This window comes from Denticeps clupeoides, chromosome 14 (assembly GCF_900700375.1).
Source record: "Denticeps clupeoides chromosome 14, fDenClu1.1, whole genome shotgun sequence".
Classification (NCBI taxonomy): domain Eukaryota; kingdom Metazoa; phylum Chordata; class Actinopteri; order Clupeiformes; family Denticipitidae; genus Denticeps; species Denticeps clupeoides.
The window spans coordinates 13,431,345-13,456,344 of NC_041720.1; the positions used below are offsets into that span (position 1 = coordinate 13,431,345).

General features: G+C 44.4%; 2 protein-coding genes, 1 long non-coding RNA gene and 1 other non-coding gene across 6 annotated transcripts; 2 read left to right on the forward strand and 2 right to left on the reverse strand.

Annotated features, from left to right (window-relative positions):
* Window positions 1–284: 284 nt before the first annotated feature.
* Window positions 285–15,267, reverse strand: LOC114763588 (bromo adjacent homology domain-containing 1 protein). 3 transcript variants are annotated; one of them, XM_028953353.1, is made up of 7 exons: window positions 14,703–15,267; window positions 8,827–10,407; window positions 6,148–6,482; window positions 5,901–6,060; window positions 4,282–4,361; window positions 4,111–4,202; window positions 285–3,870 (listed from the first exon to the last, which is right to left on the reverse strand). In XM_028953353.1, exons 2-7 carry the CDS (start codon window positions 10,385–10,387, stop codon window positions 3,684–3,686), a joined length of 2,415 nt encoding a protein of 804 aa, XP_028809186.1. In that variant the 5' UTR covers window positions 10,388–10,407; window positions 14,703–15,267; the 3' UTR covers window positions 285–3,683. The 3 variants fall into 3 exon arrangements, with proteins under 3 accessions (XP_028809186.1, XP_028809187.1, XP_028809188.1); XM_028953354.1 differs by lacking the exon at window positions 14,703–15,267 and adding an exon at window positions 11,982–12,065; XM_028953355.1 differs by lacking the exons at window positions 285–3,870; window positions 4,111–4,202; window positions 4,282–4,361 and having other exon boundaries at window positions 4,905–6,060.
* LOC114763589 (uncharacterized) lies at window positions 4,100–6,800 on the forward strand. The gene is made up of 3 exons (XR_003742354.1): window positions 4,100–4,227; window positions 5,439–5,585; window positions 5,673–6,800. It is a non-coding gene; the product is annotated as an uncharacterized LOC114763589 (long non-coding RNA).
* trnai-aau (transfer RNA isoleucine (anticodon AAU)) lies at window positions 11,198–11,271 on the forward strand. The gene has a single exon. It is a non-coding gene; the product is annotated as a tRNA-Ile (tRNA).
* Window positions 15,268–20,170: 4,903 nt separating the features above from the next.
* Window positions 20,171–23,555, reverse strand: ora6 (olfactory receptor class A related 6). The gene is made up of 2 exons (XM_028953459.1): window positions 22,695–23,555; window positions 20,171–20,188 (listed from the first exon to the last, which is right to left on the reverse strand). The coding sequence occupies exons 1-2, from the start codon at window positions 23,553–23,555 to the stop codon at window positions 20,171–20,173; spliced, it is 879 nt and encodes a 292-aa protein (XP_028809292.1).
* Window positions 23,556–25,000: the final 1,445 nt, after the last annotated feature.

Consider the following 25,000-nt stretch of genomic DNA (forward strand, 5'->3'; position numbering starts at 1 on the left):
TACAAGGACACAAGCATAAGTAAGTAATGTCACAGTTACATAAATGATACATCTATGATTCCACTTCCTTAACTCCCATCCCAACTGAACTAAAGTTCCCATCTTCATCATCATTAAAACACTAACTGAGGAAGAATAGCGTCTATTCCTGAAGCAGAGCGCTGGAGGCTAGAGAACGCCGCTTCGTTTGATCGTTTATTTATCTAAAATTCTTACATCCCTTTTTTATATTTACCATTTCAATGTATGTGATGTAATGAATGTAATAATTCCATAAGACATGAAGGATTTTAAAGTATTGATTTTATTCCCTTAAATGCCAAAAGCTTAAAAAAACAGGCAGCCACCAGTAAAGGGAACAAAGTCAACTAGGATTTCACAAAAAGACTTCAACTTTACAAATATATTTTCATTCAAACAACATCATCATCAGCAGGGATTCGTTGCTTCATTAAAAAAAGAGTGCATGACAAAGCGACACGTGTCTATTAAAAACATATCTCTACCCAAAAAAATAACATTTGAATAATCCCATTCTTAAATATATCAAAATATATACTGTATATGCCCACATTAAGCCTAATGTACAACAGAAAACGAACGTTAACTGAACGTTAGTCAGGTTTTACACAATTCCTGTCCCCCAAATGGTGGCCCTTCTTTGCCATTTTCCGGTCCCCAAATTATGTGTACCCTGAAGCTCCCAAACTATTATCAGACAGTAAATAACATGAATATTAGTTATCCCCAGGTGAATATGCTCAACATGATGCTGTTTAAGGGCATTCGGAGAGCGTGGTGGTCCGAACAGTTGCTGGCTAGCGTCACTGCAGCCCGGGATTCAAGCTTTTAGAGGCCGGATCTGTCAAGCATTAGACCAGGTGGCTCCATCTAGTGGCCAGTGTGCATACATATATGTATGGGGCTGCTCTTAGGCCACACAGGGTGCGGGGAATAGTTTGGAAGAGGCCATTCATGCTTGACTGAGCAATTAATAAAGATACAACAAGTTTAGATATATATAAAAACTACAGTACTGATTAATAAGAAATAAGAACAGTGATGAGGCACGGAGATGATCAACAATCGGGGGCGCCCAACGCCATGTAACAGCGACCCAAAAGAAACCAAATGCCCAGATATGGAGAGTCTCACCCATGCTGGGGCAGGACGTAAGCCATGTAAACATGGGGAAGCCAAACGTGTCTTGGAATCTCAAACACAATCTGTTACTTTAATTAGCAAAATGGGGTACAGATGTAAGTTTAAAACCTGGGAAATGCAGTCAGAATAAACACCCACCCACATTCACCAGGTGTCCCTCCATGGTTAAGACTCAACATCACAGGCTCTGTAGTTTAAGTGCTTTGGTCTTTGCCCAGTCTTGGTACTCAACTGCAAGTCATATTTTTGAAGTAGAACACAATCAAGTCCTCATAACTTAATTAAAAAAAAAGTTAAAGTTAATAAATAAATAAATAAACAAACAAACAAGTCACTTCCATTAACCTCAATATGATGTAACTTCAAACCACTTATTTGAAGCAATATGAAAAATACAAACTGTGTTAAATAACATTAGAAATCAAATTAGAGGTTTTCTTATGTATTTAGGTATAATATGAAGGACTACATTTTTCTGCATTTTAAAAATAGGGTTGCAAATACTGTCATGTAATGATTTGAATTGCTGTTAAAAAGAGCAAATCCTACATATTGTACCTTTAAGCAGTGCAGATGCACTGTGTAATGGCTGAAAAGTGGTTTGGGTTTTCCTAAGCAGTGCTGGATGCTCATTCCATGTACACCACATGAGAAATATTACTGATGGCTCAAAATTTTCTCCACACCTTTTGGTCTGACCCTTAAGCTGAGCAAATAATAAAAAAAAATTTTTTTTGGTCAAATGTTTATTTTTTATTTATATATATTTTTTAATTGATCTCTGAAATTCTCAAATTTAAATAGACATATTTTTGTTCTGTACCAAAAATACACCTTCAAAAAATATACTGCATTTTCAAACAAAATAAAACACACATAAAATACGCTTTTCACTGTAGAGGAGAAATAATAAAAAAAAAAAAAAACAGATTCTTAATTGTTTAAGGATATGTGCTCCAAAGCATTGATAATTTAAACTCCAAAGTGAATGAAATTCTAGTGCACTACAGACTGAGATGGCTTCCGTGTATTTAGATGTGCCAAAGGACATAAAAACAGTCTTAATATAAAAAAAACCTGTAAAAACCCTTAAAAATGTAGCCATCAAATGGCAAAATCTTTAATATGTAATTAGAATGGAGGAAAGCAAAGTGTCGCATAGTTATCATGTTAGAACATCCTATCAAATTTCAGTCACCTTAATGTATGCAAGAGGGGGCAAAATGCATTGGTGTGTTTAAAACTTCAGACATTTTGATGGCTTTCTCAAGCTACTTCCATTTTCGATTTATTGTATATGGAATGACTTTTGTGCTGAATGCTGGAGCTGTGCATCTTCAATACACATGGCTAATAAGCCAGAGCTCTTTCAGTGGCCTACGGAATGGATTAATACAATTAAAGGGTGGAATGCGGCAGCCAGACCTGTATGCTTCAGATGCAATTGCAAGTCTTTGGCTATTTGAGCTTTTGATAAGACAGAGGAACTCCCAGCTATGTCCCAGCTATCCAACTTCAAATCCAAGCAGTAAAGACAGAAACTCTTTACATTTTATCATAAACTTCACTCAATAACAACAAAAAAAGAATAAATACATAAAAATGATCTAAAAGTTATATATTTACAATTTGATCAAATAATTTAACATCATGGAATAAAATTATAGGTAAAATTGCATATTTCACCACAATTATGTACAAGCATCTTCATTTGGGCCATTATTTCAGAACTGTAGTAATTCTAGTCCACTTGTCTCATTTTATGAATTCAGCAGCACCCATGGCTGTATGTATCTCTATTTCACAAAAATTACCCACACACAAAAAAAAAAAAGCACTTTAAATGCTCTGCATCCCAAACTTGGGTTCATTTGTTGGAGGGAAGGCTAAGTTTGCAGCAGCTGTGGTCTGGTACTGGTCGTCCTTTGGCGTCTTCTATTCTGCGGAAGAATGGGGGCTAGCTGCCTACAGCACTACCTGCATTTAGTAAGGCAAGTAAAGACAAAGTGGGGCGTGTGTTTGTGAGATGCTTAAATTGAGTTTAAGCACCTTCGTTCAATTCTTCTCAGTCCCTCACTGGACTAGGGGTTGATGTATCTGACCAGTTTTTTAATGCAAATAACAGGTTTAGGTTCTTTTAAGCATTTAGTGTGAAAGCTAGTATATTTCTACTTCGCCCTCATAATGATTCTCAAATTTACATACAGGTCAGATCCTTAAGTTGGTATATTCACCTAGACACTTTGTACACACAAAAATGCACTAGATGCACAGTAAAATACACTAGCCTGTGGTCCCTTTACCTCTTTCGAGTTGTGTTTTTCTGACACACACAAAAAAAACTTGAGATGACCATGTCAGAGTCCTGTAGACACGCAATGTTGATAATGGCTGGTATCAGGTATTCTAAATAGACCAAAACATGGTGACTGCACCTCCCTGTGTGTTTTTTTTTTTTTTTAAATGCTCTGTTGGCATCCCAAATTCTCAGAAAGCCGGTCTTCTGCACGCCAAAGTCTCTACTGCAGGTTCTTGAGGATGCGTCCATAGCGGAAGTCATAGACATGGCGACAGAGATACACAAGGTCTGGGTCAACGTCTTCTGGCACACAGCGGTGCGGGGGGACTGTGCCGTCAGTCGGGCAAGGCACCACGGAGGTGCTGTCAGGTACGCCCTCCGCACGGCGCTTAACCAAGGCACAAAATCTACGACCGTATATTAAGACATATGTTACAATTTAATTAAAATAGAACTTTTTAGACTACACTTTGCAGAAACCTCATAATTTATATACATTTTCCTAAAATACTAGATTATTACTAATCTACCTTAATTTTTACTACCACTATAACTACTAGTACTAATAAAGATATAACAGTAATAAGCATTGGAATATAATCCCTCAATGTGAATGTCCATTTGTGATTCCAGGTCTCGAACCTTACCTACAGTACTGTGCTAGTGGTAGGACATAACATCTGTCTTCAATGCAGGCCACGCTGTTTTGGTCTTGATGTCGAGAGGCAAATATCTCATTCTGAAAGATTTGAAAAATTTGCATGGTAAGAGCCACAGACCAAGCACACAAACACGTTAATATAATTTACATCACTTACCTCACAGTGCATGCTGGCATCTCGGCCTCCCTGCGTATGTTCAGGTCTGTAGTACCAGAATAGGCTCAGCATAAGCTCCCCTGTGGAGAGAAAGTTTGATTTGAGCAATGGAGAATCACAGCAGCACTAAAGAAACTAATCTGGGAAACAATCTTTAGCAGGTAAAGTTGTTTACACGTATGTACAGGACAGGCAAAAAGTTTGGACACACCTTCTTATTTAATGTGTTTTCTTTATTTTCATGACCATTTACATTGGTAGATTCTCACTAAAGGCATCAAAACTATGAATGAACACATGTGGAGTTATGTACAACAAAAAGTGGAGACCTGACCTCCACAGTCACCGGACCTGAACCCAATCAAGATGGTTTGGGGTGAGCTGGACCGCAGAGGGAAGGCAAAGGGGCCAACAAGTGCTAAACACCTCTGGGAACTCCTTCAAGACTGTTGGAAAAGCATTTCAGGTGACGACCTCTTGAAGCTCATCGAGAGAATGCCAAGAGTGTGCAAAGCAGTAATCAGAGCAAAGAAACTAGAATATAAAACATGTTTTCAGTTATTTCACCTTTTTTTGTTAAGTACATAACTCCACATGTGTTCATTCATAGTTTTGATGCCTTCAGTGAGAATCTACCAACGTAAATGGCCATGAAAATAAAGAAAACACATTGAATGAGAAGGTGTGTCCAAACGTTTGGCCTGTACTGTATGTACAGACCAAGCCTATGATGAGGAACTTTGATGGTGACGGCCAAATTTCTGCAGGGAAAAGCATCCTAAAACTGCTTAAGCACGACCACCATTGGTTTTCCAGTTTGATTTTGGCACTACCTACTAGGGGTGTTCAAATTAATATTGCAGACGTGGATGCTGGTAGTGACTTTGGCTGCCTGATAGAAGTACTGGGATGCGCGCTGCGACGTATTTTCACGCGTCCAATAGAATCAAAGCTGGCTAGTGCTGACACGTTGAAACATCCACATGAAGCGGGAATGGTGGAAAAGCTGATGTTAACAGTCTCGGAGTGTCCAGAGATCCACAACACAACATTATCGTCTTAATGGGAGTTTAGAAAACCAAACATATTTGACCCGCAACGAGCACAACGCATGCGCATTCGATCTGAAAACGGCTTTCTATTTTTGTCTCAACCAGGTGTTTATGGGATCCCAAAATTTCTGGGATCCATCGTGATGCATCGATATCGAGCCACTGATCATCGTAATCAAATCGTGAGACCAGTGAAGGTTCACACCTCTACCACCAACCATTTCTGTTCTGAAGAACGGAGTGAACGTGACGGTGTGTGTGTGAGACCAGCAGCTCAGCCAGGTAGGGTGGTGCAACACCATTTAAGGATTTAAAAACTTTTTTTTCTGTATTCTACAGAAAGTCAGGGGAGCGAGGCCAAAACTGGGCTGATAGGCTCACATTTCTGAGTACCAGAGATGAAGCAAGCAGTGGCGCTTTGGACGAGCTGCAGCCGAGAGCGTAACTCACCTTAACCGCAAGGAAAGAACCGGGAACACCCGAGCAGGGAGTGGAATCTAATATTACAGTCCCAGTGGCTGAAACTGCCTAGACACGTGGGAAAGGTAACACATTTAAGATTCTCACCGGTTTTGGGGTCTTCCCACAGCGCTGAAATCTTGGCCACATACGGCAGGGATTTTTTCCTGGGCCCAGAGCGAAGCAGTACAGTGTCTCTAACATGGATTACCTCACCATCACGTTCCACGCCTTCAAAACAACGTCTAATCACGGTTTCCTCCTCGCCCTAAAATGCAATAGTAGGGATAATTGTCAGTTAGGACAAAAAAATAAAAAATAAAAATTCTCAAACATGCCACAAAACAATGCATACCACAACAAAGACCTCCTTCTCTGTCGGCACTCCGACCGGCCGCCAGCCGTTCGTGGCACGCCGCCGACTGACCTTCTTCTGCTTGGCACTTGCAGGACTGGGAGCAGGCTGCTTCACTAAGAGCCTTGTTCCCCCAATAGGAAGGGACCTGTTTGAGGACCTGCTACCTTGAGGGCACACTCGGCCCACCCCAAGCTTCACTTCATTCCGCCTTCTGTCCGCCAGGCTCGTCAAAAGACGGGGCACAGAAGGCGTGGAAGGGCTCACTGCTAGGGACACTGCCGGCGGAACCAAAAGCGAAGGACTATGCTGGCCCTGTGGTGAAGAGTAGCCTTCTGAAACGAGAACAAAGGTGGCACGTCACAACGCTGAAGTTTCAAACTCGATACCAACACCAAGGATGGTACTTGATAGTCTATACTATTTTAATACTACAGGTGGAGGGGAAAAAAAAAACGAACAAAAAAAACACAGGAACTTTTTCATCATTTTTTAAAATAATACATGAAGAAAAGAATAAATGAATTGATAAATAGATATAAAAAAACGAAAGAAATGTATTTTAATGTTTTTGAGCTTCGCATGCCACAGAAGTGAAAATATATGTGCGCTGTGCAATTACAGTCATGGCCAAAAGTTTTGAGTGACAGAAATACTGGTTTTCACAAAGTTTGCTGCTTCAGTGTTTTTAGATCTTTTTGTCAGTGGTTTCTCTGGTGTATTAAAGTTTAATTACATCAGGTTTATGCAAAGAGTCAATATTTGCAGTATTTGGTCTCAGGATGCTTAACTGTTGGCACGAGACAGGACCGATGGTGGCGCTCACCTTTTATTCTCCAGACAATCATTTTTCCAGATGCCCCAAACATGTGGAAAGGGGCACAATCATCAAAAAAAAAAAAACTGTACCCCAGTCCTCAGCAGTCCAATCCCTGTACTTTTAGCAGAATATCAGTGTGTCCTTGATGTTTTTCTTGGAGAGAAGTGGCTTCTTTGCTGCCCTTCTTGGCACCAGGCCATCGTCCAAAAGTCTTCGCCTCACTGTGTGTTCAGATGCCTTCACACCTGCCTGCTGCCATTCCTGAGCCAGCTCTGCACTGGTGGCACCCCGATCCCGCAGCTGAATCACCTTTAGGAGACGGCCCTGGGCCTCCTTCTTGGGCACCCTGAAGCCTTCTTCACAACACTTGAACCTCTTTCCTTGAAGTTTTGATGGTCTGATAAATGGGTGATTGAGGTGCAATCTTAGTAGGGTGGTATTAGCTTAGTGGGTAACACACTTGCCTGTGAACCAGAAGACCCAGGTTTGAATCCTACTTACTACCATTGTGTCCCTGAGCAAGACACTTAACCCCGAGCGTCTCCAGGGGGGGACTGTCCCTGTAACTACTGATTGTAAGTCGCTCTGGATAAGGGCATCTGGTAAATGCTGTAAAATGCAACACAATGATGACTGCACGTGTTTCCTTGCAGGTAACCATGGTTAACAGAGGATGAACAATCATTTCAAACATCACCCTCCTTTTAGCATCCAGTCTGCTATTCTAACTCAATCAGCATGAGAGAATGATCTCCAGCCTTGTGCTCCTCAACACTCTCACTCGTGTTAATGAGAAGATCACTGAAATGGTCTCAGCAGGTCCTTTTGTGGCATGGCTGAATGCGGTGGAAATGAGTTTTTTAGTTCATCTGATCACTCTCCGTAACATTCTGGAGTATATGCAATATAATAAAAACGGAAGCAGCACACTTTGTGAAAAATTTGTGGTGGGAGGGGCTGCTCACTGCAATACCTGTTGAAAACTGTTGTAGTCTGCTGTAGGGATGTTACAATTAATCATATAATCGAGGCATTGCATTGATTCTTGTTAAAAAGTAGTGCTGGTTGTGACTGTGGCTGCCTGATGCCACGGACGTCTGAACCAGGCGTTTTTCTGCAGTTTGTGGCTTCAGGTTGTAACGGGTTTGGGTCGATGTGTTGTGGAGGAAACTCTGGTGAAGCATGCAGAGAAAGGAGTCCCATCGGGAAGAAAGAGAATCTCACGCCGCTGCTGGGGTTTCCATCACGCTCTCTATTTATTATGCTTACAGCACCCCAGTTCCGCCACGCTCGGGCAAATGTCGGTAACCACTCAAAATGAAATAATAAAGGGACCACAGGAGCTCGTTTCCTCTGCTTGGTGGAGAGTCGATCTGCATCAGGACCGGGGCAGACGCCTAACTCCGCCCACAGCATAGTGATGCGTGCATTTAAAGGAAAACTACCAGTATATACGACTGTTACAAGATGAGAGCGGACTGAACGCCGACAGTCTTTCTGCTCATTGTAGCAAATAAAAGGTAAGAGACCTTAACTCTTGTATTTATAAAAATCATGTGACAATGTAGAAAATTTATAGGATCCATCGTGATGCATCGATATTGAGGCACTGATAATCGTATTCAAATGGAATCGTGAGACCAGTGAAGGTTCACACCTGTAATCTGCTGGTGATTTCCATGAACCAGCAGATGCAAAACTGGAATTGAAGCATCAATACCAGCACTTATTGATATCGAACTCAATAATACATTTTAGTGTTGAATAATATCTGAGAATCAATTATTTTTTTTTTTTTACAACATTAGACCCAAGTCAAGTGAACACACTGTAAAAAGTCAGGCAGACATCTTTGTTACCTGTTTTGATCTCCTGGCCACAGCTGGAGCAGCCAGTGGTGTACGAGCAGCCCTTTCCGGCTACTGGCTGCATGGATCTGTAGGCGTAGGTGGAGACCCTGCAGGCCTCGCCGTAGCAAGGAGACCTGACCGAGCTGCAGAAGGTCGGGTGAGGGATCCCTGAGGTGTGCGAAATGGACGGGGCCAACAGCTTGGAGCTGGAGACGGCTCCAGGGCAAAGAGAGGCAGCTGGGTAGGTCAAGGATCGGGCACCCAGGGCTCCTGAAGGTGGCCCAGGGTGGGCAACATGGTAATAGTAGCTGGAGAAGCAAGGGTCAGTGCATAGGCAAGGGTGGGTGCTCAGCGCTAGGGTTGGTGGCCCTAGTGACGGCGAGGGAACTATACATTCCTGCTTGACTGAGGTCACGGGTCCTGCCTCAGTTTCGGCATAGGCCTGCTGCCGAAGGAACAACCCCAGTCTATGACAGTACTCTACCGAGCCTTCGGCCGGACAACAGTAGCAGGGACTCAGCTCTGTGTCCACCTGCTCCTCTTTCACCTTCTTGAGCATCCCGGGGTATCCCAGCACGCTGCGGGACTGGTACCCTGGCTTGGTCAAGTGGTGGCTCTCAAGGGACCCCTCCCAACCCAGTCTGGACCGGAGAGTGGCCTTCTTGCAGGTTGCACAGCTCACTCGTGCCGGAAGCACCTTCTGCCCCTGATGCTTTGTCGCTTTGACACGCGGCTTCGCGTGAGGAACCCTTTTCGCCGCGGTGCCTGCGCCCTTGCCGTCGGTCTTCGCTCGCTGTTTGGCGGCAGCAGAGGAGCTCGTGAGCTTCAGCAGCGCTGCGGCATTGAGTCCGGCCAGACGCCTGGGAGTAGGCGTGTCCAGGAGAACCCCAGAGTTGAACCCCTCGTCCGACTTTGCTTTCTTTACATGTCTGTGACTTTGGCACGTTTGGGGCTTCCGGGCGGAAGAGACGCGGTTCACTAAAGCGGGTCTGCTGGGCGGGGCCTGGGCGGGCTCTTTAGCGAGAGTGAGCTCGCCACCGGCGGCGGCTTCGTGCTGGTGCTTCCTGGCAAGTTTGGCAGCTGTGGGAGCTTCAGATTTCTCCAGCAGCAAACTGTTAACAGCCTCGGCATTGAGCGAGGCGAGCCTGCGCTTGCGCGGCTCCGGTGCTTGCGGCTGGTCCGCTCTCGCGGTGCTTTTGGCGGCTTTGCCCAAGCTCTTGCAGCCCGTCACCTGCTTGGTGGGCTGCGTTCTGGCCGCTCTGCGTCTTTGGGCCGCTACGCACATGTTGTTGTCCGCATCAAGCCGCGTAAGCAGCACATGGCAGCTGAGGGCTTCTGAGTCCGCAGGTCCGACTCGTCCCCTCAACGGATACAGCTTCCTGTCATGCACGCCTCGGACACTCTTCGGCTTTGCCGATTTCTTGGCCCCGCCCCTTTTAACTCTTCTCTCTTTTATTAAGTACTCAGGCCAGCCTCCGCCCATGGTGTCACCATGCAGCCAGCCACCAATGTGGTCCCACCCTTCACACCGACTGTGGCTGAGAGAACCCTTGTACCTTGCGTGGGTCATCACATGCTTTCTCACAAAGCCTGTCAGAAACAGAGAGGAAAATTATGCGTCAATTATTCATCTGCAGCGGAATGAAACCTTACACTTCACTACATCCGTATATTTTATCAATGGTGTTAAATCAATAGATAAGAATCCAATTCATAAAAAAATAGGCAGTGATTAGTCATGGGAATCAAAGATGTTTTGAACATTACATATTTTAATTTTTGATCTGAATCCTCATATGATGAAGGTCATTTAATTTGCCTCACTTTTTAGCAACTAAAGGAAAATAAAATGAGCTGGAATTATGGTTGTTTTGTTATGTTATGTTGTTTTCAGCGTTTATAATTCATAAATAAGGTAAGTTAAGGAAAAGGAACCATAACAAAACAATAATCATAACTTGGTTATGATTGTCATAAATCTTCACTATATCTATATATATTTATATACATATATGTTATAAATTGTGCCCAAGAATCCAGTTAATTACAGTTTGAGGCAGTGGTTAGTGATAATTCAGAGTATTCCTAAATGCTTTCTGAAGAGTCATGCCCTCCAGAACGTTTTTTTGACCAAACCTTTCGTCTTGCATATCCAAGACAACATAACCGAGGTTCTCAGGGCTGAAATTGTTAGAAATAGTTTGTGCACAACTGCAATGTCGACAGGTGACAAAATTGAATTGTTTTTCTGGGATTCACAGTTTCTGAAATAAACACACAATTATGAAGGACGAAACTGATCCAAAACTGATTTCATAAACTGAATGCAAAGCAGCGTCCACAGCGTCCAGCGTCCTTTTTTATGACTATGGATATATTAGGCCGGTTAGCTCAGCTGGTTAGAGCGTGGTGCTAATAACGCCAAGGTCGCGGGTTCGACCCCCGTACTGGCCACAACTTATTTAATGTGTTTGGGTGGTAGTGGCCTAGTGGGTAACACACTCGCCTGTGAACCAGAAGACCCGGGTTCGAATCCCACTGACAACCATTGTGTCCCTGAGCAAGACACTTAACTCCAAGTTGCTCCAGGGGGGGACTGTCCCTGTAACTACTGATTGTAAGTCGCTCTGGATAAGGGCGTCTGATAAATGCTGTAAATGTAAATGTAAATTTCCATATTCGCACGGCTGCAGGCTGAGATGAGCGATCTGTCGCCGCCGGCTCACGAAAAGAGACAGAAACCTCCCAGCACAGCCGCTGTGACGTGTAATATTATCTCAGCCGCACGCAGCAGCGCTTGCTCTGGTATCTGAAAGCCCACCGGTGGAACTCCACCACCCCGGCACAGCTCCACAACCAGCCTCATTGGTCTGGACGTTGCTGATAAATCCTTACAGTTGCTGGCCAGTCCAAAATTATGGCAAAATAAGGTCACAGTTTAACGCCAAATATCAACATCAACGCACCCCTGGCGTCTGGTTTTAAATGTAAGTACGTAACACGCCCACGACTGTAAAAACTGGCTGATTAAGGCGGCGGATGGAAGCAGGAGTGAGGTTGCCAGATCTGGTCTCCAGCGGTTCCTCAGTCTCGATGCGTGTTGCCAGATTTAGAGGGACGCCAAAACAAAAAAACCTGTCACGTGCCACAACGCAGTTCCCGACCTCTGTTGTGGGTTTGTTGGTTAATTGGCGAACCCCGCCGTGGACGTCTACGGCGACGAGATGCTCCTAAAGGCCGCCGCTCGATTCCACGGGACCACGGGCCGCTTCCTGAGTCGGCTGCGACCCGAGCCAATTGGCGCTTTTCATACTGGAGGCCGCCGCGCCGCCGCCCAATGAGCACCAGGCTGCTGGGCGAAACCGCGCACGCATTCACCGGTAATTACGCCGGTGACGGGTGTTCGGTGTCTTGCTTTTCGCACGGAGGCGACAAACCGCTTGTTTACCCAGCGATTAAAAAGCCATTACCATGCACGCGTCGCGCCGTGACGTGACGGAAAGATCTGCACAACATCGTCGTGGAATCGGCGTGTGGCGCCTCCTTGAAGCGATCCGCCAGGAACGTCCGACATTCCCCACACGCGTGGGCCACCGGTGGTGATGGTGGTCGCATTCCCGACTCAATCCAATTTAAACGCATTTAGCGAGCTCCCAATTAAATATGAAATTGTACTTTATATATATATATATGGAGTTCTGTACAAAAAGTGGAGACTGACCTCCACAGTCACCGGACGGTTTGGGGTGAGCTGGACCCCAACAAGTGCTAAACACCTCTGGGAACTCCTTCAAGACTGTTGGAGAACCATTTCAGGTGACGACCTCTTGAAGCTCATCGAGAGAATGCCAAGAGTGTGTAAAGCAGTAATCAGAGCAAAGAAACTAGAATATAAAACATGTTTTCACTTATTTCACGTGTTCATTCATAGTTTTGATGCCTTCAATGAGAATCCACCAATGTAAATGTTCATGAAAATAAAGAAAACTCATTAAATGAGAAGATGCGTCCAAATTTTGGCCTGTACTGTGTGTGTGTGTGTGTGTGTGTGTGTATATATATATTATATGAGGATCCAAATCCTTGTCCGGAATATAAACTTTCTAATATTCTGCATTTTGCAGCTGTCCAGGACAAGGTTTTCTTTACGTCTTACCTCACTGCTGTATGGTTTCCGTAATTACGCGGTTTTCTTTAGTTTCTTAACATTGTCTGTTCGACGCTCATCCTTTTTTGCGGTTGAACGAGGGACAGCGCTGTACTGTTTGCCACAGTGACATTTCATTTCAGACACGCCGCCCCGCTGAAGCCCCACAACTGTGGAGTGTGGAATAAAACACTCAACGTGGAGCGGCAAGGTCCACATTTGGGTGGGTGACAGCGCTTCCTTCGTCCAGGAAGGAGGGTGTAAGGTGTCTCGGGTTGTTTCTTTTTGAAGTAACATCCTCACACGCAGCGTTAGACGGATGCTCGGCACGAACATCTGTCCCTAGTTTTTTGTTAGAAAACTTTACACAAAACTGTAAATTTTTTGTACGACGTGATCAGATGGAGGCTGCAAAACTCCGCGTCAATGATGGACTGTCTGCACGCGCTTTAAAAGACGCGTTCGTGATGAATAATGAAGATCGTAGTGGAGCTGAAAACAGTTGCACTGATTGAAGGAGAGACAGAACTGGCCAAATTCACAAATACTACAGCATCTTGGTAGGGGTGGTAGTAGCTTAGTGGGTAACACACTCGCCTATGGACCAGAAGACCCAGGTTCAAATCCCACTTACTACCATCGTGTCCCTGAGCAAGACACTTAACCCTGAGTGTCTCCAGGGGGGGACTGTCCCTGTAACTACTGATTGTAAGTCGCTCTGGATAAGGGCGTCTGATAAATGCTGCAAATGTAAATCTCGCAACATCAGCAGACGCGGGTTCGACTGCATTCATTATTCTTACTTGCGTCTTTTTCTACTCAAACCCGTGTCACGTGACAGAAAACCGTGTGCAGGAGGTGTGCATCATACAGCGCTTCATTTACACAATGATGCGTGGTGGTCTAGTAACAATGATTTCTCCTCCCAGCAACATCCCCGGTGCACTTCTGGAGGGTCTCTGATCGAACCCACATTTTACACGAACAGCTTCATAATAATTACCGGAAGAATTAAAAGGTCTAAAGCACTAATGACACATTTATAAGCCTGAGGGGGCTGTACGTGGGTAACACACTCGTCTATGAACCAGAAGACCCAGGTTCAAATCCCACTTACTACCATCGTGTACTACACTTAACCCTGAGTGTCTCCGGGGGGGGACTGTCCCTGTAACTACTGATTGTAAGTCGCTCTTGATAAGGGCGTCTGGTAAATGCTGTAAATGTAAAATGTATTTTACACCCAGATCAGACGGATTACGTGTGTTCATTCATTTCACGCCAGGAATAGGGTCGCCCGGAAAATCCACCCGAACACAAATTAATAGACGACCTGAAATAGTGACACTGTCGGACAATCAGCGCGCGCGTCCCGTCCACCCGACATGTGCCACCGCTGCCCGAGCGGCCTGGCCGGTGACGTCATTGTCGCGGTCGCCACTTCGTGCACCTGCGAAGAGTCCCGCGGTTCTGTCCCGAATTTTCCCGGTCTCTCGCTTCGTCGCGCTCCCCGGCGTCAAATGTCGCCACGCCGGGATAAAAAAAAGAGGAAAGAAGTGACAATTACGACGCCGACTGGAACTTTTCTGACGCGCACAACTCCTTCCTCGGCGACGTCAGCCAGGCTAACAAGCTACACATTCACGACGTGTCGCTAAAACAGCGACAAGCAACAAGCAGCCGGACCCGGTACCGCTCCCCGCCCCGCGGCGACACCACGGCCGGCGGAGCTACTCACCCGTGGGGCTCCGCGTCCTGCGTGGCGCCGTGCGGACCTGCGCGTCGCCTCATGGGTCGGAAACAGAAGCGCGACTCCTCGCCATGAAGTTAAAAAGAGAGAGAGAAAAAAAAAAAGTCTTTTATTTTTTTAATCCGGCAGCTCCGACCTGGTCTTCAGCGAGACGTCGACGTCGGGGACCCCGCCGACGTCCCCCGCTCCTCGGGCGGTGATGCCCCGTCGGCTGCGGTCGAGCTGCGCAAATCGGTCCTCCGGACGCCCGTCGGCGGGGAGCCGCGGGATCGGAGCCGGGAGCCGGGCGACACCGCGGGAGCCTTTCCGGACTGCGCACGTCGGCTTGACGGCGGTCGACGACGACGACGACGACGATGAGCCCCCACCGGCGACCGGCGACGCGTTAATGTCGCTCGGATCCGAGTCGCTGTTGACGTTTTTTTCTTCTTCTCTCTTCCTCCAAAACGCCCCTCCCGGAGCTCCAGGCGCCGTAGTTAAGAGCGCATTTTACATAACAGCATCATCTCCTTCTCTCGGTCCGATCACATGTGTGGAAAAACATGGAGTTTCTTAAAGGGCCACCCTGCCCCTGCACACATGTGCGTGTGGCTGTCGGTGCTGGTGCTGCTGGCGCTGCTGGCTGGGGGTCCGGGTGAGAAACCCCCCCCCAAAAAAAAAAAAAAAACCTTCCTGCGACGCTTCCACCGCGAATCGCGACGGTCCGCGACCCTTCTCCCGACACCGGCGACGACGCCCGCGGCTGTCACCGAACTCGCGCGTTTACTTTCTGCTCGTGGAAACATCATCATTACGGACGACTTTGCCGCAAATAAATCTCCTCCGAGGTCGAGGTTTTTTTTTTTAAAGCAGATTAGACTGTTTTACGTAAGATTAATTTACATTTAGAGCATTTATCAGACGCCCTTATCCAGAGCGACTTACAATCAGTAGTTACAGGGACAGTCCCCCCTGGAGACACTCAGGGTTAAGTGTCTTGCTCTGGGACACAATGGTAGTAAGTGGGATTTGAACCTGGGTCTTCTGGTTCACAGGCGAGTGTGTTACCCACTAGGCTATACCACCGAGATAAATGATAAAAATAACAATTAAAACAACAATTAAAGTAACAATTAAAAAGTAGGGCTTTTGTCCATACATAATTACGATTTTCCAATCTGTTGCGACAAAAGGGATTCAAATGTCCACACAAAAACATGTACATTTGTCAAAGCAAATCTAGAAACAAACGAGTAAATAAGCCAATGCCAAAATGCCCAGTGCTTTGGGTTTGCACGTTTAAAATTAAGTGAAAGTGAATATTTGTCATATGTGATACACAGAAGTTTACACAGAAGCAGTGTGATACACACACTGCTCTATGGCGGTGACTGACAGGACACAACTTGTGATCCATACCCAGGACAATTTTAAATACCCAGGATGGTTTAAATTAGGGCTGTAACTAACGATTATTTTAATAATCGATTAATCTGTCGATTATTTTTTAATTAATCGTAGAATCGGATAAAAAAAAACAAGAAAAGCATTCATTTCCAACCCTTTATTCAAAAACAGAACCAAAATCTTTAGAAAGTGCACAAACATGTTGCTCCTTGAGCTGTTATAATAATAATAAAATAAAAATTGACTAACACAAAAAACATACACATTTATGCTTTACATCTGACAAAAATAGACTTTCTTTTTTAAAATAAAGTGCCACCTGAGCTGCCAGAACGATAAATAATTTATAAAAAAATAAAGAACAATTCAAATCAGAAAGTTTAACAGGATTTGTTTGAATGTCAGAACATGTTCTCTACACTACTCTGCAGATGCACACACTCGCAGACGCACACACTCACAAACTCTCACACTGATACACACACACACACACACTGCCCAAAATGCTTTTCTAACTTAGTGGTTTTGTCCTGATTTCAGTCCAAATCTCTAAAAAATCTTAAATCAAGATACATTTACTAGACACATGAAATAGCATAAGAAATGATGTCTTGTTTTCTGATAAAACATCTCAAAATTAAGTGATTGTTTGTTTAAAACAAGCAAAATTATCTGCCAATGGGGTAAGAAAACTAATCTTAATGAGATATAATCTCAAACAGAAGTTTTAAGCATCACTTAATTTCCTCATGCCATTTTTCTTGTCTAGTAATCTTGATTTAAGATTTTTTAGATATTTGAACTGGAAACGGGACAAAATGACTAGGTAAGAAATGCTTTTTTTGCAGTGTAGCTATACACGACAACAGATTGAAAAATGAATGGTCCAAAAAAGGCTAGTGAATAAAAACATGTCTTTAGTCTTTCAATGCAAAGTCACTATAGCACCCCTGCTTTACTACTGTTATTAACGCGCTAACGCTAACTTGTCATGCCTGTCAAGCTGGATGTAAACATTTACATTTACAGCATTTATCAGACGCCCTTATCAATCAGTAGTTACAGGGACAGTCCCCCTGGAGCAACTTAAGTGTCTTGCTCAGGGACACAATAGGCGAGTCGTCCACGCGGAGACGCAGAGAACAGTCCGAACGCTGTTTCATCCCCCCTCCACACCTGTAGGGGGCGCTGTAAGTCCCCATCTAGTTCTCCTCCACGGCGAGTTAAACACCAGCACCAGGGACATTACGTTCCTCCCTTCACAGCGGAACTAAAGTAGGATTCTGTAGTGACTTCCCCTGCTGCTGAACCCCCTTCTTCCTCATCAAACACGCGTTTCAGGTGCTGGATCATTGCCGTGGTGCTCCCGTGTCGTGCCATGTCGCTTTTGCATATTTTCGCGCAGATTTCTCTGCCTCCGCCATGTATCTGTCCTCTACCTCCGCGCTGTCTACGAGGCGCCAAACTGCTAGCATCTGTGCGAGAGAGACCGAGTGTGTTCACTCCGCTCCGCGCTCAAATAAAGTTTTTTTTTTTTAAATAATCAAACGTCTCCGCGTCGCGCGTCATAACGAATCGATTAGGAAATTCGTTGCCAACTCTTTCAGTAATTGATTTTTATCTATTCAATCGATTCGTTGTTGCAGCCCTAGTTTAAATCCATTTAGTTTATTGGGGCAGTGGGGGCCTAGCAGTTAAGGAAGCAGAAATTGCCGGTTCGAATTCCGAGCCACCACCGTCCCCACACGCTGCTCCCCGGGTGCCTGTCATGGCTGCCCACTGCTCACCAAGGGTGATGGTTAAAAGCAGAGGACACATTTCACTGGGTGCAGTGCTGTGGTGTCACATGTGACAACTAATCACTTTCACTTTACCTGCTAGGCCACCACTGCCCCCATAAATCGGCCACAGATTGGCCAGCTTCTCACTCACTAACCCACATCTGGGTCGTGGCCTCTGACGTCAATGCGAGGAAGGGAGTTGTTCTGCGATTTCTGCTCATATTGAAAATAAAAGTTAAAATTCAGTTCGCATGGTTGTGTGCACGTATGCCTGTATCCACCGGATGTCAGTATACAAAATTTCACAGTGCCGTAATTGGAACAGCATTCTATGCAGAGCAGGCAGCCACGTGCGCAATGAAAACTAAATTAACCAATAAACTGGTACAGTGCATGTGAGTGATATTCCTGTGCGCACAGCTTCTCACGCAGCAGTGGTGTGACCAAAGACAATAAACATGTAAATAAAGAAATTGCATGTGCATATGTAGAAACAATGAACAGTAAAGCTATATACAGAAAGATACTTGCACTATTTTAATTCAACTAACTGTATTGTGCGAAAAGAGGTTATGAGCCGGTGTGCTGGTTTATGGTCAACAGTCTGATGGTCCGGTGGACGAAACTGTCCCGCAGTCTGCTGGTCTACCGTCTGCCTGATAATAGCAGTTTCAACAAGTTGTGACTAACATGAGTGGGGTCTTCGAATTTTGCTCTTTTTTTAGAACAGCTGCTACAGCAATCCTCCAAAAGTCCTGCAAAACATTGAAAGGAAGAATAACAATCATAAATTATAAAGGTTCATAGGACCTTTCACTGCCAATTAAGGTGACGCAAGAGGCACAACAGATGAAGATGGGACCTCATCTAACAAGACAACAGGCAAGGGGATGACGAAAGGCTGACAACAAACAAGATCTCATGGGTGTGCCCCCCCAAGGTATCAGCACTTCTTTATCACGCTCCACCGGAGAAACTGTAACCCAGTTGTGTTCAGGGCAGAAAGTCTCCAGACCTTCATCATGAACCCATCTGGCCTATCTTCCATTTGACCGTGTTGCCTGCTTGAGGCTTGTTCAGTAGCGTGAGGTCAGGCATCCTCAGGATTTACATAAATAAATAAAACAGGAAAGAACCGCTTTGTACTTGGATGTATCTTAAAGATACATCTGTTCTGCAACAAATTTCGTTTTTCGTTTCTGTGCTCTTTAGCAATGTTTTTTGTGACAGAATTTAAAATAGGAGGAGCCCAATGATTGACAGTAAGCTACTTCCTCTTTATGGTTGATTTAATCCGATGCCTGTCAATAAGTCACATATGCAAACCCTGTTTTTTTTTTCTCGTATTGTAAATCTTATGCAAATCTTTCAACTTGTTAAATCAAGTCTTACTTTCGTAAGCCTGTGTGATCGAGCCAAAATGGTCACAATATTTCATTTACAGGTTATTGTACCCCCTGCTGTTCTGACAACAAAAATATGATCAGACGCTGTGCAAGAGGAAGGGATGTTATTAATGCATGACAGACAATAACTGGACAAAGTGCCTAATAAAATCTTCAGGAATCTTTCTACACACAAGCACAATTGTGAGGACGAAAGACTTGGGGGAATTAACGTTTCATGACTATTTTGGGGTACACAATTCACAATAAAACTTTATAAATAAAAAAGAAAATACATTTGAACTTTTGATTGGTTAATTACAGTAATTAATATAGAACATTTCTAATTAAGTTCTTTAGTCTTGAATGATGCAGTCTTAAATGATCATTTCTTAAACAACTGTGATCATGAAAGTCAAAGTGTTGCAGAAGGGGCAAATTAATGGCCTGCATTAAGCAAAGAGCAACAACTAAGGAGATGAAAGATTTGAATAAAATTCCTCCTGATGGCACGGGCATATTTCAGGAAGACAGTGACAGGTTTCCTCAGGCTGTAATTTTGATAGAATGGTTTGGGAAGTATGAGACATAATTTTCACACATCCGCATTGAACGTATTTGAGATGTGTGGGGGAAGTCTGGTTTAACTCCCTCATCCTTGATGCAAAATCCTGGCTATACCATGCGTCCAGAAAGTATTCACAGTGCATCACTTTTTCCACATTTTGTTATGTTACAGCATAATTCCAAAATGGATTAAACAATTTCCCCCTCAAAATTCTACACACAACACACTATAATAACAATGTGAAATAAGTTTACTTGAGGTTTTGGGAAATTTATTAAAATAAAGTATTCACAGCCTTTTCCATGAAGCTCACAATTGAACTCAAGTGCCTCCTGTTTACCCTGTGGAGTCCACCTGTGAAAAAAAAGACACACACCTGTCTATCTACGGTCCCAGAGTTGACAGTTCATGTCAGAGCCCAAAACAAGCATGAATTCAAAGGAATTGTATGTAGACCTACGAGACACGATTGTCTCGAGGCATAAATCTGGGGAAGGTCACAGAAAAATGTCTGCTGCTTTGAAGGTCCCAATGAGCACAGTGGCCTCCATCACCCATAAGTGAAAGAAGTTCAAAACCACCAGGACTCTTCCTAGAGCTGGCCGGCTAACTAAATTAAGTCAGGGAGGTCACCAAGAGGGCCACTGTCATCTCTGTGGACAGAGGAGAACCTTCTAGAAGGACAACCATCTCTGCAGCAATCCAGTAATCAGGCCAAATGGAAGCCACTCCTTAGTAAAGGGAACACAGCTCATCACGCTCATCACCAGGCCAATACCATCTCTACAGTGAAGCATGGTGGTGGTAGCATCATGCTGTTGGGAGGGTTTTCAGCTGCAGGAACTGGGAGACTAGTCAGGATGGAGGGAAAGGTGACTGCAGCAATGTGCAGAGACATCCTGGATGAAAACCCGCTTCAGAGCCCTCTTGAACTCAGGATAACTGTGTGAATGTCCTTGAGTGGCCCGGCCAGAGCCCAGACTTGAATCCGATTGAACATCTCTGGAGAGATTTTAAAATGGCTGAGCACCAACACTTCCCATCCAACCTGATGGAGCTTGAAAGGTGCTGCAATGAGGAATGAACAAAACTGGTCAAGGATATGTGTACCAAGCTTGTGGCATCATATTCAAAAAGACTTGAGACTGTAATTGCTGCCAAAGGTTTTGGCAGCAAAAAGTATTGAGCAAAGCTGTGAAAACTTATGAAAATGTTTATAATGAAAGTTTTTATTTATTACCTGAGATGCATAGTTCATGTAGTACAGTATAAAGCAAGGGTATAACAAAAAGCAAAGTCATACATTACAATTACATATCCTGTTCCCTGTAAAAATATAATGTAAGACACAAAACAAACCTAATGTTACAACATTGTATGAATAAGAGTAAGAAACAGAATTCTTCACTATATTCCTTTGGAATTCAGTATTTCTGTTCTATCCCCCCAAAAGGCATAAACGTGGGGACACAGGCAGGGTCTCCCCCCAACAATGTCTCCAAGGACCCCAATATTTTTTGCCAGAAGGGGTTAACCGTGGTACATTACCATATAATGTAAGAATGTGGCCACCTCCTTTTTACATTTCTAATGTATTGCTATATTTCGAACAAATCTTATAAAGTGTTCACGGGATCCAATATTCTATTGATGTAGAATCTTATATTGAATAAATGTACTTCCTTTATATATTTGCCATTATCCCTCATTGTCTTTACCCAATATCCTAATTCTAATCAAAATGATCTATTTATACATTACATTTATACATTTATACTGTAAATTCTGGTGTACAATTCTGATGAAAAAAATATTTAATCCATTTTAGAATAAGGCTATACCTTTAACAAAATGTGGAAAAAGTGAATACTTTCCGGGTGCACTGTATTCAAGACAACTCTGGACAGAAATAAATGTTGTGACATTGCCTAAGCTAATTGATACAATGCCACAGTGAATGATAACCCTAATCAAAGCTAAAAATGCTCCTACCAAATGCTCCAGCCAAGAAAAAAATACCCAATGCTTCCATCCAGATGTGTTTACTATTATGATACCCGAAACCCTCAAGGATTTTGATTTGTCTTATTCACAGATTTGGAAATATGTACTTGTTCAAGCTGACACACATTTTAATTAAATACATCCAATATTATCAAAATGACCCTTGAAATCACAATTATGAATTACTACCATGAAACATTTCAGACGAATGGCTGACATGATCAATCACACGGGAAAAAATAATGAAAGATCACCAAACTGAATTCTAATTCAAACGAGTTTCAGTCATTGTCCAGATGGATATCAGTACATCCATTCTTCAAACCAGCTCTGGGCTGCACTGCACTGGAACCCCTGCCAACAATTCATGGGCCCCCAAGAAGCAGAGTTCAAACACAAATCACATAAGGCAGTCAGTAAAGCGAAGTGAGAAAAAAAAAACGGGCAAATGAAAAAGGAGAACCACTGACTATAAGCAGAATCTAAGTACTCCAGTAATTTAACTAATTAATAAGAAACAACACCACCTGATTATTTGATATTTGAAAAATTAATGATGCCTTTGCCTCGTGTCCTCCTTGTACAGGATAAAGTTTGATTAAAAGCACCATTATCAATTAACACAACAATTATTTTCAAAACAGGTGATTTCTTTCTGCCATTTAATGAATTTTACAATTGTGTTTTATAAAATAACTATATTTAATGGATTGTTTTTTATGCAATTGCATTTGCCGTTGCAATCTACACAGGTAGCTAAACCTGAACCTTTTTTTAGGCTACTTTATTATTTCCAGAAAGTAATGCACTTCTTTAAATGTTGCAAAGTAAAGAGATTCAGCCCAGTGCCATATACATATGGACTGAGGGATGAATAAGAGGTGGTGATGAAGAACTCCATTTCAGTCCAAGCTGGGAAGTCGTACGGGCTGAGGGCAAACTGGAGCACCAGGTACATCATCCAGTCGATCTGAAAAATCCACATCGCCGCCAGAACGGCGATGGTGCTCCGGTTGAGGCCTGAGCTCTTTGCCTGATGCTGGCCTCCCTGACTGGACTGGGCCCGCTGCTGTGCCGCCACGGTGCACTGCCGGATCAGCAGGATCCTCAAAATGAGGCAGCTGGTGCCTGTGACGCAGAGCAGGGGCGCCAGGATGCACGTGCACATGAAGACGTACTTGTAGAGCTTGTTCCGGAAAGGGCAGTTGTTCTTGGCACACTGGAAGAAGTCCGGCGGGCAGTTGGTCTGGCTGGTGAAGTTCCTGACGTGGCCGTCCAGGTTCATGATGTAACAGGGGGCGCTCAGTATGGCGGCCAGGACCACGCTGCCTCCGCTGAGCAGCAGGGCGGGCCGCCTCTTGTCCATGAGGACGGGCAGGTTCACCCGCGTCTGCGCGTCCCGGAGCTTCTGGTAGCGGTAGATGCTGATGAGCACGGTGAACAGGATGCTGGCGAACTCGCCGCTGGCGCTGAAAAATTTCAGCGTCCGACAAGCCATGGGGCTGAGGGCGACCGAGGCACGGAACACAAAAATGTCGTACACGTCAACTGTGATGATCTCCTCCAGGTTGGCGAAGGCTAGTCCAATCAGGAAAAGGTCGAAGGTCCTTTTCCGAGGCATCTGGAAAATACTCAAGATCAACACAGCGTTGCCTACGATGCCAGCGATGGAGACAAGTGTCCTGAATGCGAGAACCTCCTCCACTAACACTCCCATCTCTCTGCAAGCCCTGCTCGACAGTGAGAGGTTGAGATCTGATTAGGAACCTTACGAGAAACCTCTCACCTGCCCACCGGTTCATTATGAAACCCGGAAAGCACAGGGAGCAGAGATGCGCGCCGCTTAATTGATGCCTCAGAGCTTTGTTAAGCCCTACATGTAAACAAGAGCAGATCTGCATGGATGGACAACACCAATGAAGTTCATTTTGCAGCATATACAGTACAGACCAATGCGTCAAACTCTCCTGGAAAAGGACATAAAAGAGTTTATGTGCCGGGAACTCTGCATAATTGATAGAGGATATTTCACTACAAACTTTTTGTATCACTGTTGTGGATATTTACATTTACAGCATTTATCAGACGGCCTTATCCAAGTGACTTACAATCAGTAGTTATAGGGACAGTCCCCCCCCTGGAGCAACTTAGGGTTAAGGGTCTTGCTCAGGGACACAATGGTATTAAGTGGGGTTTGAACCTGGGACTTCTGGTTCATAGGCGAGTGTGTTACCCGCTAGGCTAATACCACCCCTCATATGAAAGTGAAGTGATTGTCGTTGTGATACACTGCAGCACAGCACACAACAAAATGTGTCCTCTGCTTTTAACCATCATGCTTGGTGAGCAGTGGGCAGCCATGACAGGCGCCCGGGGAGCAGTGTGTGAAAGTGAAGTGATTGTCACACGTGATACACAGCAGCACAGCACACAGTGCACACAGTGAAATTTGTCCTCTGCATTTAACCCATCACCCTGAGTGAGCAGTGGGCAGCCACGACAGGCGCCCGGGGAGCAGTGTGTGGGGACGGTGCTTTGCTCAGTGGCACCTCAATGGCACCTAGGCAGATCGGGATTCGAACCTTCTGATTACGGGGCCGCTTCCTTAACAGCTAGGCCACCACTGCCCCTTACATTGGGAATCTCATCCAAGCCTGGAAAGTAAATCTTAAAACTGAATGTGAAAGCGATTACAATAGTTATCTGTCTTTCATAATACTTTGGTTTAAGGGTGCCACACTGTGGCGTGGGTGATAGTGTCATGGTCCCATGCCACTGAGGTAGAGCTCCAATCTGGTTTTCTCTTTGGGGCTCTAGCCTAACTTCTTTTCTTAAATGCACAAAAGTTAGGTGCACCAAGTTGTCCATATAAAAATATCAAATGATTAACTGGTTTACATATAGTTCTTTATTTGAAGTTCAATTCTACAAGTAAGGTAACTTACTGTGTTGGTGCTTAAAGTGCTTCACTGAGTTGAAATTAATTAATTTAATTTAATTTATGCCACATTTCGGCTGTTAACCGAAAGGTTGGTGGTTTAAGCCCACAAATCCCGATCTGCCAAGGTGCCACTGCGGTGTCACTGAGCAAAGCACCATCCCCACACACTGCTCCCTGGGTGCGTGTCATGGCTGCCCACTGCTCACTTAGGATGATGGGTT

Coding starts and splice junctions, on each gene's coding strand:
- LOC114763588 (XM_028953353.1), bottom strand. CDS start 10,387: ATGACCCACGCAAGGTACAAGGGTTCTCTCAGCCACAGTCGGTGTGAA. Junction 6,061..6,147: donor AGAAGGAGGTCTTTGTTGTG/GTATGCATTGTT, acceptor ATTGCATTTTAG/GGCGAGGAGGAAACCGTGAT. Junction 3,871..4,110: donor CCACTAGCACAGTACTGTAG/GTAAGGTTCGAG, acceptor ATACGGTCGTAG/ATTTTGTGCCTTGGTTAAGC.
- ora6 (XM_028953459.1), bottom strand. CDS start 23,555: ATGGGAGTGTTAGTGGAGGAGGTTCTCGCATTCAGGACACTTGTCTCC.